Source organism: Cylas formicarius, unplaced genomic scaffold (assembly GCF_029955315.1).
Source record: "Cylas formicarius isolate icCylForm1 unplaced genomic scaffold, icCylForm1.1 PGA_scaffold_2__14_contigs__length_35257938, whole genome shotgun sequence".
Taxonomy (NCBI): Eukaryota; Metazoa; Arthropoda; class Insecta; order Coleoptera; family Brentidae; genus Cylas; species Cylas formicarius.
In genome coordinates, this window is record NW_026844319.1 from 30828635 (window position 1) to 30840881 (window position 12247).

The 12247-nt window shown below is 37.5% G+C and overlaps 1 protein-coding gene across 7 annotated transcripts in view; it reads right to left on the reverse strand.

Annotated features, from left to right (window-relative positions):
* The window catches only part of LOC132697904 (FH1/FH2 domain-containing protein 3), a 120950-nt gene that overhangs the window by 15981 nt on the left and 92722 nt on the right, over positions 1–12247 (reverse strand). For all 7 annotated transcript variants that reach the window (XM_060663656.1, XM_060663651.1, XM_060663650.1 and 4 more), the window contains 7 exons: positions 10793–11005; positions 9690–9952; positions 7792–8224; positions 7586–7726; positions 6407–6598; positions 6081–6353; positions 4396–4760 (listed from right to left, as the gene is read on the reverse strand). In XM_060663656.1, coding sequence (XP_060519639.1) covers positions 4396–4760; positions 6081–6353; positions 6407–6598; positions 7586–7726; positions 7792–8224; positions 9690–9952; positions 10793–11005 — 1880 coding nt within the window. The remainder of the gene's footprint in view (positions 1–4395; positions 4761–6080; positions 6354–6406; positions 6599–7585; positions 7727–7791; positions 8225–9689; positions 9953–10792; positions 11006–12247) is intronic.

Consider the following 12247-nt stretch of genomic DNA (forward strand, 5'->3'; position numbering starts at 1 on the left):
AGAAATACCTGCCTCTTCATATACTCTAGCAATAGAGGAAACTGGATGTGCTTCATAGAATCTTAATATGTTTTCTTCATTTAAAACATTATGATTCCGGCATACCTTTTTAGTATTTAATACGTCACCGTTTTCTGCAAATTTCTTTGGCACCCTTGGAAATATTTGTGTGAAGGAGCTCGGCGTTCTGGATAGTCTAAGAAAGTATACTTGAAGCATATCACTCCTTTCACGGATACCAAATTGGCGAAAAACCATTCTAACAATAATGACTTGGACAATAATTCAACCACCAAAATTGTTTACTAATATGTCATATTTTTATTTGTCAGTCAGGGCACTCTATAAAAATTTCCTATTTATCAAAAACGACTGGACTAAAATATAATGTGTGTTATATCATTGTAATCGGAATGAGATATTTTATTAAATACGTAAATAATATACAGAGTGTTCCATTTAAAAAAATATGATGTAGGCTCATGTCAGAAAATTAATAGTGATTTGTTTTATACGTCACTTGGAAAAAACTTAGCTACTAACCCTCAATTTTGTTTTTTTTGTTTACCTCCATATCGCTAAAAACAAAAAAGTTACAGCAAATTAAAATGTTATCAAGATAAATTGAACGCACGGTAAAGTTTATACGCAAACGAAATCAGGTATAGTGTATTCATAGATACTCGTTCTTCGAATATCGACTATCGTTGATTATTAATAATGATAATTAAAAAATGGATCTGCGAATACACAACCGTGAGGCTCGCGCGATGCGAAGAGGCGGGTTCGTGGCAAAAAAAAACATCAAAATGCAAAAAAAGGGTAACTACCACCACTACCATCACCACTACCGCCACCACCGGCGAAAAAATGAACTACACTCACCTCCTGCGGCCACCGAAAAATGTCGGGTGTCGCCCAGGATCACACCAAGGGGGACAAAGAAAAACGAAATTAAATATATATGCACAGCGAAAAAGAAAATCGCAAACAGTGTATGAAAAAAAAAAGTACCGTCACCGGGAGTAAACGCGACCCTCCACGATACGTTTTTAAATCAGTGACTTTGAATCAGGAACAATGACGTCACGAACCGAGGCTGACGCGATCAAACCTTGAGGTTACGGCGCGTCGCTTTAAGGCGGCCAAGTTAAGAAGTTAACAAAACTAAAATAAACAGCCATATATCCAGAAATTAATAAACACCCGCCACTATGACTTCATTGACCATATTTAATAATGTAATGAACACTGTAAATTTTGTTGGTTAGTTTGGCGTTTCAGGACGACATCCGAAGCAGTCACTGATATAAAATCGCTTTGTCGGTCCGTAGGGATGTTTCAAGTGCGACAAAGTTATTCCGAAATTGAAAGGAACGGAAGCGAAATAGAAAAATCTACGGTCACGACGTAACGCAAAAATATGACAATACCATATCTTTGTTACCTATGGACTGATAATACATAGCGAACAGGCCAAATAGAGAATCAAAGCAAATGTTATTTCCTTATAAGTACTATATCCTTCGTGTGAACATGTAACACTTTTTGACTTTTAAAATAAATACAAAATGTTATTTTAACATGTAATTTGCTGCGCGTATAAGAAAAAAAACGCATTAATTAAAAAAAGTTGCATCTATGTTGTTAACGACATTTTCGTACATAAAATTTTACAAGTCGCATTTTTATTGTAAACTGTGGTTTTTTTCTTCTCTGACAGGTGAACAATTTGTTCACTCGAAGGATACTCAAATGTGCAAGTTCGTAAAAGTATGCTGCTGCGTCGAAGAGATCGCTTAAAAAAATCAACGCAACTGGTAATGTAGTAGTTTATGGGTGTTCCGCCACAGCGCTTTGCAGAGAGAAATACGAAACAAGGCTTCATATAAAACTCTAAGAGTCGCTACTTGGTTATTAACGACGCAACAGACTCTATATTTCATTGTAATTGAACAACAGACATTTATAAGGACCGAGCATGGCTCGGTTGGTAAGGCGTTAGACCTGCCAACTCGATTTGTCGGAGGTTTTGGATTCGATTCCCACCGGGGAGCATTGGGTGTATTTGTGTTTGTCCGAACGACTGGCAACAATTGCCTAATTTTCTCGTCGATATATGGAAAAAACCTGGGCAGCCGTGTTAGTAAAGACGCGAACTCATTTTATTAAGAATAAAAACAAACTTTTATAATAGAATATCCAATTTACAAGATGGCACAAAAGTAACTCTTCAAGGCTAAAAACTATTTCAAATTTTATTGGTTTTTACGATGACATCCAGGATTTCATAGAACAAAACCAAAAAGAGGTCGTAGAAAAAAAGAACGTCAAAAAAAAATTGCAACAAAAACCCTCTACCTAAACTGAAAAGCATTGTTGATATTTACCCATAAAGATTTCTTCCTCCAGATTAAGATATGGACGGCAATAATCCTGATAGTTTCTTCAGACCTTTAAATAGCAACTAATTAAATCAATTAATTAAAACCGAAAAGATGTTCTGGTTAGTTTCGACGTAGTACATTCTTTACTGAAGATCGGAGTTCCTGAGACTCTCAACGTCATTTCATATGTATTAAAAACCCGAGATTCTGTAACTATATTAATTGAAAAATGCTTGGCCTTCACACAAAACTAACCAAAATTATTTTGGTGGTACTTTTGTTATTTGAATTCATTGTCGTCATTCATTCATTTGTCACATCACCGGCCTAAAAAAATCATCGCTTATCAAGTTTCTTGTAGAGCCGTAAAACTGCCTCAATCATTTTAATAATTTTTACATTAGAGATATTAAGCGTTCACTTCACCACAACATTCCAAAGATATTAAATTGACTTTATTAAATACAAAATATATGAAAAACAAAATGAAAAAGGAGAAATATCTGGAATTAAAGATAAAACTCACCCTGTATATTGTTTATTCAATTTCTATAAATAGCAGAATAATATACTATTTTAACATATTTTGGTTGTGATAATGTGTTATTTTCATATTCTGTCATTTTTTAATAATAAAATCATGATTCCTCTTTGCCGCTATATTCTTAAATCTACTCTTCTCCAATTTAAGCATTGATAAGTGCGTTAACAAAAATAAATAAATATATAAAATAATATATTGTATTGTTATTGTGAGAATTAAATGATTCGCTAAATGCAAGTGGCAATTTTGTCAAATATGTAATCAGCTAATTTTTCTGTGATTTTAGTTCGTATAGTTCAAAGAAATTACATAAGAAATATGATCTTTAAATTTAAAGTATTTAAACACACTTAAAGTATTTAATATTTCTAATAGGTCTGAAATAATATGACTGATTGTCGACATATTCACTAAAATTTACCAACTTTTAGAAACAAACTCCAGAACTTAAAAAAAGACTCTTTGGAATACGCCTTGCTCTTCATAAAATTTAGGCAAGGCAATAAACCTATTAAGAGGATGGTTCTTTTACCCTGTTTTGGTAACTTTGTGCCGTCATTAAAGAGTTTTCCGGTAAACATATCAAAAGTTCTTAATAAGTATAACGTCAACACCAAATTGTCCAAAAATCTCTCAACATCTTGGATCCAAAGACAAAATTCCGTTAGGGATACTGGGACAGGACGAAAAATATTAAGTAGGACATCAAATCTCTATCGATAAAACTTTCACCAAAGAAAAATCCGAGAATCCATAGAATCTCAACGATTCAGGTCCGTTTACATAACATTACATCCGAGACAATGTTGATGCCCCTCCTTTTGCTCCGCCCCCCTCAAACGATATATAAGCAGGTACACAGAAGGACGCGAGTCAGTATCAGTTACACTCTAAAGAAGCCAGCAGGGTGATTGGCGAAACGTCTGCAGGCTTCATATATAAAACTTTCTTAGATTTAAGAGCCGCTACTTGGTTATTGACAACGCAACTGACTATATTTTATTGAAACCCGAATGTTGCTGAAAACTCATACGGAATTTTTAGATAATTTCAACAACAGACTTTCGCGATAGAAAATCCAATTTCTAAGATGCTACAATATAATAGATAAATGATAGATGGGAAAGTTACTATTCAAGGTTAAAAACTCTTTCAAATTTTATTTAAACATGACATGAATCCAGAGAATTCGTAAATAGTATTGCAGCAGCCCGAGGTAGTTTCTTTGAAAGTTATTCAAATTGTTGATATTTGTTCCCGTGGATAATAAGTATTGTCTTGTAATGTTTAAATTGTCATCGTAACAAACGTACACAGTAAAGCTTTCAGCGGAATTAAAAAAAGTACAGAGTGGTTTTGAGCTTTTGTATGAAACATTTTCCGCGTATTTCTCAGCGTTGCTCCAGCAATACACCGCGGCGGATCACCCTGTATATAGAATCGGCGATCCCGTCTCCTCCTCACCTTTGATATCAGGTCCTTGGCACGAGATTCGAACAGATGCTCGAGCTTCTGCGTATCGACGGAGACGGCGCTAAGTTCGTCCCATATGTACCCAGTTTTCAGCTTCGCGTGGCTGATCGGATCGTCTCGCACCTCTTTCCAAAACAGTTTCACCGTCTTCTTGCTCTTCTTTACCGGTATCTTCGTTTCGGAGGGGCGGTTCCGCGGCAAGAGACCGTCGCCGAGCGCCGGCGGTGGTGGGGCGCGGCCCGCAGGTGGCGGCGGCGGCGGCGCCGCGTTGCCGAATCCCTGCAGGGGCGGCGGGGGCGGCGGGACGCCGTTCGCGACCGCCGCCGGCGCAAGCACGTCCGTTTCGTCGTCCGTGACTTCAACGAAACAATAAATCAATTGAGAATTGAGCGGTTGGTGCGGGCGGTCTATATTTCGACCACGGTCCTAGGATTCGGTCCGAAAACGTTCCGCAAAGTGCTTTTTCGACGTTTCGACTATTAATTAACGCCAAAATTAAATCAAACTGAACATCGGCATTGTTTATTCGTTACTATTTCTTCATTTAAAATAAAATTATATAAATTTCTGATTTTTCCTTTTCCCAGTCTATTTTAATATGGTTAAAATCACCTTCTGTGACGTGTTCTACGTTACGGAAAGCACGGCGCGTGGCGAATTTGAAAGTGTCTTTCGGGTCGGTCAAACCGCATGGAAAAAACGGGAGGTCAGAAAAACTAACAATAAACCACCCGCACCAACAAAAAAAATTAATCTAATGAACCAAGTCTAGCGGGTTACTAGTTCGCAATATGAAATGGTTCATGTCTATTTTGTTTTCGGGGAGGAACTGGTGGTGGCCATTGTGAAAATCGAGAAATGATGTAGCCTGCAACTCCTGATATGATGGTGGCTTCATGGGAGAAATGATTACTACAGGGCACTTCCTGTTCGAAGTAAACGAAAAATTACTTTGAGTTTTTGAAAGTATTGGACATGAAATAATGCAGGTGGAAAGCCGCTGGGCCACTCTATGCCATAAAAATGTTAAAGAAAGAGGCAATTAGTATAAAAAAATGAGGTTGTTCAAATTCAAATCTAAAAATCCTTCATTTCTCACTGTAAGTATATTTTAAGAAATAAATCCAAATAATCTCAAATATTCCGTTCCAACAAATTATAAATTACGTTTTGTAAGCAAAGCAAAAACACGCAAAAACGTCTTGCATGTGTCATTATTACTTTTATGTGTATGGTTTTATGCTTGGCCAGCAAAAACGAACTTAGTTAGTCGATATTAAGTAAAATCCAGTGGCGCACTCGTTACTTTGAAATATTGCTCGTTTGCGTTTTTTTTAGAGCTCATACATTTTCCCAGATATGAAAAATGATAAAATTTTGGTAAAATGTCATATTTCTTTCCTATTCCCTTGAAAAATACATTTTTTTGCTGTTGCTGTTGCTGCCCGTAGGAGGTTCTTTTCATGGAATTGAACGCATTAATTCAATATGGCGCCCACAAGAAAAACAATACTTGACTTCGGCCGTTCGCAACATAGCAGGCCTAGACGTCATTTTTAGCATCGCCTTTGAATATTTCAGCTCCTGTAATAACGAAAATGTCGTCCCAGTGGCGTAGTTCGTAGTAGTGCAGTTCATAGTTCATAGGAAGTTCTCTCTAGGAAAAATCAACTCACCCAGGTCGGTAAAGTCCATGTCGCACAAATTCAAAGGCCTGTTCAACGTGGACACCAACTCCTCCCACCTGAGCTCGTTCTCCGACTTTTTCGCTTCGACTTTGGGCACGTTCTCACCGGTGGGACTCTTCAGCACGTCCGCCTTCGACTTGGACTTGGCCAGACCCTCTTTGGCCTTAGATATCAGGCCGGACATATCTCCGAACCGATTCACTTTGTTCTCTTCCGAGGGACTGTGCATTATACTCTGATTGGCCAGCTTCTGCGTGATGTCTGGAAACGAGAGGGAGTTGAGGGAACGTGGAGACTTCCTAAGACTTCCATACCCTTTACGGTGTTCTCCTTCTTCAACTGAATCATCATATTTCGTTCGTTTTCGTTCGCCACGTCCGATTCCTCCATATTCATTATCCACGAGCTCTCCTCCGAGTCCAGCTTGTTGACGGCGTTCAGGTACGGCGTCAGGTCTTTCCTGCTGGAGTTCCTGCTTCTCTGCTGCAATCCGTTGTTGTAATTACCTAAAACAAGACGCGCGATAGTTGACTCGAGGTCTCTACCTATTTGGTCCGAAGAGAAAAAGTCCGAGGTTTTCCCTCATTTTATTTCAAGATGTTTTGGGGTGAAGAGTCCAGTCTGAACTAAGCAAAGGGTTGTAGTATACTGCGAGCCCGCTGGGTAAGACTTATTCTAATTAGCTTGGCAGAAAAGACCGATTATATTATCAATTAATCATTCATGGACGTCTTCGTAAATGTCAACACCACCCAACTGTTTTCAGGTATATTTGAGGAAACGGAAGTATAACTCCAAAAAAATTGTTTATAAAAAATAAATAAATAATAAACAGAAAACTGTACCTTTCAGTGATTCAGTTTGTAGTTTAAACATTTTTTTTTCAACACATTTGTAGTGACGTAAAGAAGAAGCGATGGCAACATAATAACTAGACCAATGGATTATGAAGTTTGATCTTAAGTATTTTCGACTATTTGTTTTTTTTTTTAGTTTTCCAAATGCAAGCTCTGCGCTGCTATACCAGATTTATAGAAAAAACTTTATTAAAAAAATATACAAAAAAAAATTATAAAAATAAATAAAAAATAAACAGAAAATTGTAGCTTTCAGTGATTGGTTTGTAGTTTAAACTTTTTTTTTCTGTGCATTGGTACTGAGGGTGCGGTAAAAACGTAGATATCAAATGAGTGTACAAAGGGATTATAAATATGGGTTAGAGTTGTAGTCGACATTTTCTTTTAGTTTTCCAAATGCAAATGGTTTTTGACCAAAGAATGCAAAGTATATATATATATATATATATATATATATATATATATATATATATATATATATATATATATATATATATATATATATATATATATATATATATATATATATATATATATATATATATATATATATATATATATATCAGTGGAATTTTTTTTTATATCGATCGTGTGGTAGTGTAGTTTTGCTTTGTTAAACGCCCTCGCCTCACTTACCGTTTACACTATTTTCATTGTCTTCCTTGGACGATCCTTTGAGCAACGTGGCGCTTTCCTGCTGCTCCCGCATAAAACTCCTCTGCCTTTCGGCTCGCTCGCGTCGCCTTTTCAGCGCAGGCGTCACACCGACATCGTTAGCTAAGCGAAAGCGTTGCGGTTAAGCGACAAAGACGAAAGGGTCACTATCTCCTCCTTCTGCTCACCTTTATTGCCATCCTTGTAGCTCCCGTTCAATTGGGAATCGTTGACTCCCGAAGACTGCGAGCTGGACGATTCGTCGTACCGTTCCGTGTTACTATCCAGGATCAAACGGTTGTTGTTTCTCAGGCCGCCGTAAGATGGCGTCGTCCCGGTCGAATGACGTCTGCTTTTCCTACGCTCGTTCGTTTCCATCGTCGATTTTCTACTCCGCAGCGTTTTGCGTATGGTCTCGTCCAGGTGCCTCGGAGTGCCGACCCCTTTGTCGTCACCGTCCTCGTATTGGAGGACGGCCTCGTAGATTTGGAACTGCTGCAGCAAGTCCAGGTCCGTGCCAGGCTTCGACATGTACCTTTGGATGATCGCCTCCATGCCCTGCTCTTCCAACGCGTCCACCTGATCGTAGTACGTGTCCTGGTCAGGTACGCCGCTCAGTACCTGGAAGGAAATTTATTTTATCACGTTTTTTGACATTTTCACTGTTGGAAGCCATAGTTGTTAGTTAACTGTGAGTTAATAGTAGCATTTGAACGATCAAGATGAGAGTAAAAAAAACCCTGATAACATCAAAGACATTTTTTAAAGAACGTATTAAATACAATTTGCAAAACTTCTAGCTCCCGTACCAGCGTATATATTGTTTGAAGAGGGAGGAGTTAAAAGAGGGGCTTGAACATTGTCGCGTATGACTGTTTCCCATATTGGTGACAGGTAAAGACCTGAGTCGCCGTTAAGATTGTTTGGTTGAAGAATAGATTTCATAATAAATTTTAATATCAATGTATTCTTTGCCGCATATGCATGGTATTACTGTAAACTAGTGGCATCTCAAACGGAATTTTGTCTTTGACGGATCAAAGAGGTTGAAAGATTTTTCGAACCTATATTTCTTTAGAACTTTTGATATGTGGTCAGTGATTCGTTGAATGTCAGGAAGAATAGCAGTGGCAAGTGTGGAGTTGATTTCGGACTTATTATCTTTGGAATGTTGTGGTGAAATATATTTTGCGGAAATGTGGAAATTATCAGAGAGAAGAGCAGATGTAAGGTGTTTTAATTCTGGGTTTGCATTGTGTGCGTAGGTTTTCTGCAAATGGAATAACCCAATGTGAGATCAGATATTAGACCTTTTCAAGGATTCTTAGACTTAATAGCCGTTCAAATCGAATTTTATTAGATAGACTCGACATTTAAAATGACTTCCTCTTTTGGGATAATACAAGGCTGGAACCTTTCTCAGGAACTGTGTTTTCCATCTCATTTGGTAGTTCCAGGTATAGCAGTAGAATGTGAGCCAATTTCAGTTAAGCTCTGAAGAAGCCAACAGGATGATTGGCGAAGTTTGTTTGAAAAATTAATTTTTAGGATATATTTCTATTCCTTTTCTATTTCTTTCTCCCGAATATTAATCAAGATCAGCGGATGTCTAACACATTTAGTTGGTAATATCGGTCGTTAATATGAGAAAATTTACAATTAAAGAAATAGAAATAGAAGCAACGGAAATATATTTTTTTCGAGTAAAGTGGCAGGTAAAAGCTGGGTTTTTTCTATTCTGACGCTTCCCTTGGTTTTATGACTGGCTATGTCATGGCAAATTTTTTTGATTTGTTATTAATTTCAACTTTTACTCTTTTATTTTTTCTTTTTGTCTATCAATATCAGTCGTCCCTTTTCAGGATTAAGCTTCAAACTGTGGTCTTGCGCAAATATGTTTAACTTTTGCAGTTTTTATTCGATGTTCTGCTTGTTAACGGGCAAATGAAATTACCTTTCATATCTACGATGTGGCAAGAACCGAACCCTAGGGCACACCGTTTTTTGACGATTTTAAATCGGATTCTTCAGTTCACCTTTGCCTTGCATTTGGAAGAACCACCACTCTTTTCCATCGACCTCTTACCTTATTAATCAACGTGGTGGCGTATATCAAAAGCTCGGTATCTGCCGAATCGAAATCCTTCAGCAGTTTCATCACGTTGTGGTAGGGGAGCAACCCTTGCGAGTAGTCGACGGCGCGGATCGCCTTCACTAGCAGGTCGCAGTTCGATTCGGTGTACTCGACGAACACCAACAGCAGCTTGAGGGCGGTCTTCACCACCAGCCTGAATTTCGACGAGATCAAACTGTACAGCCACTGGATCGTCTGATTGTGTTCCATAACGCCTACAATTTAAAAAGCTTTGCCATATTGGGATTGCGAAAGAAGATTGGGGTAGGCAGGGCAAGATCTGGAAACACCACCGGATGAGACTCTAGCTCATTTATGGTCCGTGCCTAGATCTTGAGTATTCCAAAAATTCAGAATAGCTGCAAATATGATCTTGTGTCAGAAAAAATAAAACAATTGGACTGGTTAAAAATGGAAAAGGGTAAGGGCAAAAGGGCAAATTTTACTCATTAGCTTGTTATCACCCTTCCCCTTCAAAGCCAAGTTTCAGTTACGCCATCAAAACCATTCACATATTAATTCAAGAAATGATAATGTGTTTTCAATTCCTATTAAGGAGAAGCTATGTTTACTTCTTTCTCTCTAGCGTCTAGTTTTATAAAATATTATTTTGGAAAAATGTAATTAATAAAAGACGTTTTATTATTATTATTATTGGTATTATTATTGTTATTATTTATATTGCTATTATTATTAAAACGCCCAGAGGAAGAACGTAATTCGTTTTTCGCAAAATATGGGGAAACATCAATTACAAGATCGAAATTTGTCAATTGTTCTTTATATCGACAAAAAAGGTTCAATATTTATAATAATAACGTTATATTCATTAGAAAACGCTTGCAGAGATGCAAGACAAACGCACGTGACTTTTGATATTTGCACCCGTTCGCTGAATATAAGTCGAGCGTAAGCCAAAACCGAACCAACTATTACAGTAACGGCGAAAACTGTTATCAACGCAATTCAAAACGGAAATTATCTGGTTTAAAAGGTAAACAACCCGTTCTCCCAACGTCGCCGCATCGAATCGCATAGTTTTGCAAAATACTGACCGTTCATGCCGTCTACGTAGAGCATCACCTGTCCCAAAGCTCTGAGTATGTAGTTTTGGTAATTCTGATCCGCCTCCGAGCCGACCTTGATCAGGCAGGACAAGCCGTCGTTCTGGACGAATTCGTGGACTAGGTCCTTGTCCTCCTGGAAGATTTGCTTCAGCGAGAAGAGCGCCCTCCTCAGCTCCCTTCCTTCTGATGTCAGCAGTTTCTCTGCAAAAAAAAAAGGAGAACCGTTCAAAGGACCCGCAACGCGAACCAACCAAAGCATGTTATCAATTTAATCTTTTGACGTTTTAACCGTCACAACTTTTTAAATTTTTCACAAACAAAACTCGCCAAAAGCTAACTGAGTAAACCTAACCTCAAAATGTCAAACTTCCCTATAAAAACGTTAGTCGCTAGATGGCTACTTTAAGAAAGTCCCGAAATATAAAAGGCAGCCCTCGTACAACTGTTAGGGAGACAGTTTCAGTGTTTTGTGTTTAGATGCGATAGCTGCATTGTAGTTCATTATATCATCATCATTATTCCTTTCTATTTCTCTAATATAGGTCAAAAATTAGCTTCCGAAATAGACAAATCTGGAAAAGAGAATATAAAAAAAAATAAAATTCAGGGAAACTTATTAAAGAAAAATGACGAATATTGTCTTGGAATTGACATTTGGCATTATTTAAGGGTGGAAATAAACGTCAACTAACAATAGACGGATTTCATTAAGGTCGGCTGTAAGCAAAATATTTAAAAAGGCTTCCAACAGAACAAATCTACGGGAAGACGATATTGCTAAGGTAACATTGAAAAAAAAAGTTATGGAAATAAGAGGCACTGGATTTAATTTAGTTGCAAGGTACAAAAAGTGTCGAACTGGGGGAGACTGGAGCGTCGTCGTAACGTATTTTTAAAAATTTAAAAACCGCATTTGCAGAGTATAGGGAAAAAATCATTATTCAAAAATTTTTTGAAAATGTAAAGGGTGCGTCGGTAATTTGAAAAAAAAAACTGAAAACTGGGTTCCCTTTATAACGATAATTGAAAATAACTAGAAGTCTATGACTCAGTTGTCAGTCGTTTTTACATGGTCATATAGCCCATATAAACAGTATTTAAGGTTTTTAAATATTGTACAGGGTGTTCAAGATATTGAGTGCTATATTAAGAAATATAACATGTGACCTAAATTGGCAGCTATCCATTTCAATTTCATTAGGGAGAGAGGTAACCGTTGAAACCGGGGGTCATCAAATGTCGCGAACAATTTTTGAAAAATTTTTGAAAATTTTTTTTGCGTAATTTTGAGTCCCAGGAAAAAATTATTTTCTCGAAAACCGTACAGCCGATTTGTAAAATTCTTTAGCCCGGAGACGGGGAAGATCCGGAACCATAACTTTTATTTTAAGCATTTTTTCGAAAATATACAGGGTTTTTCAATTATAGACAAAAATAACCTGA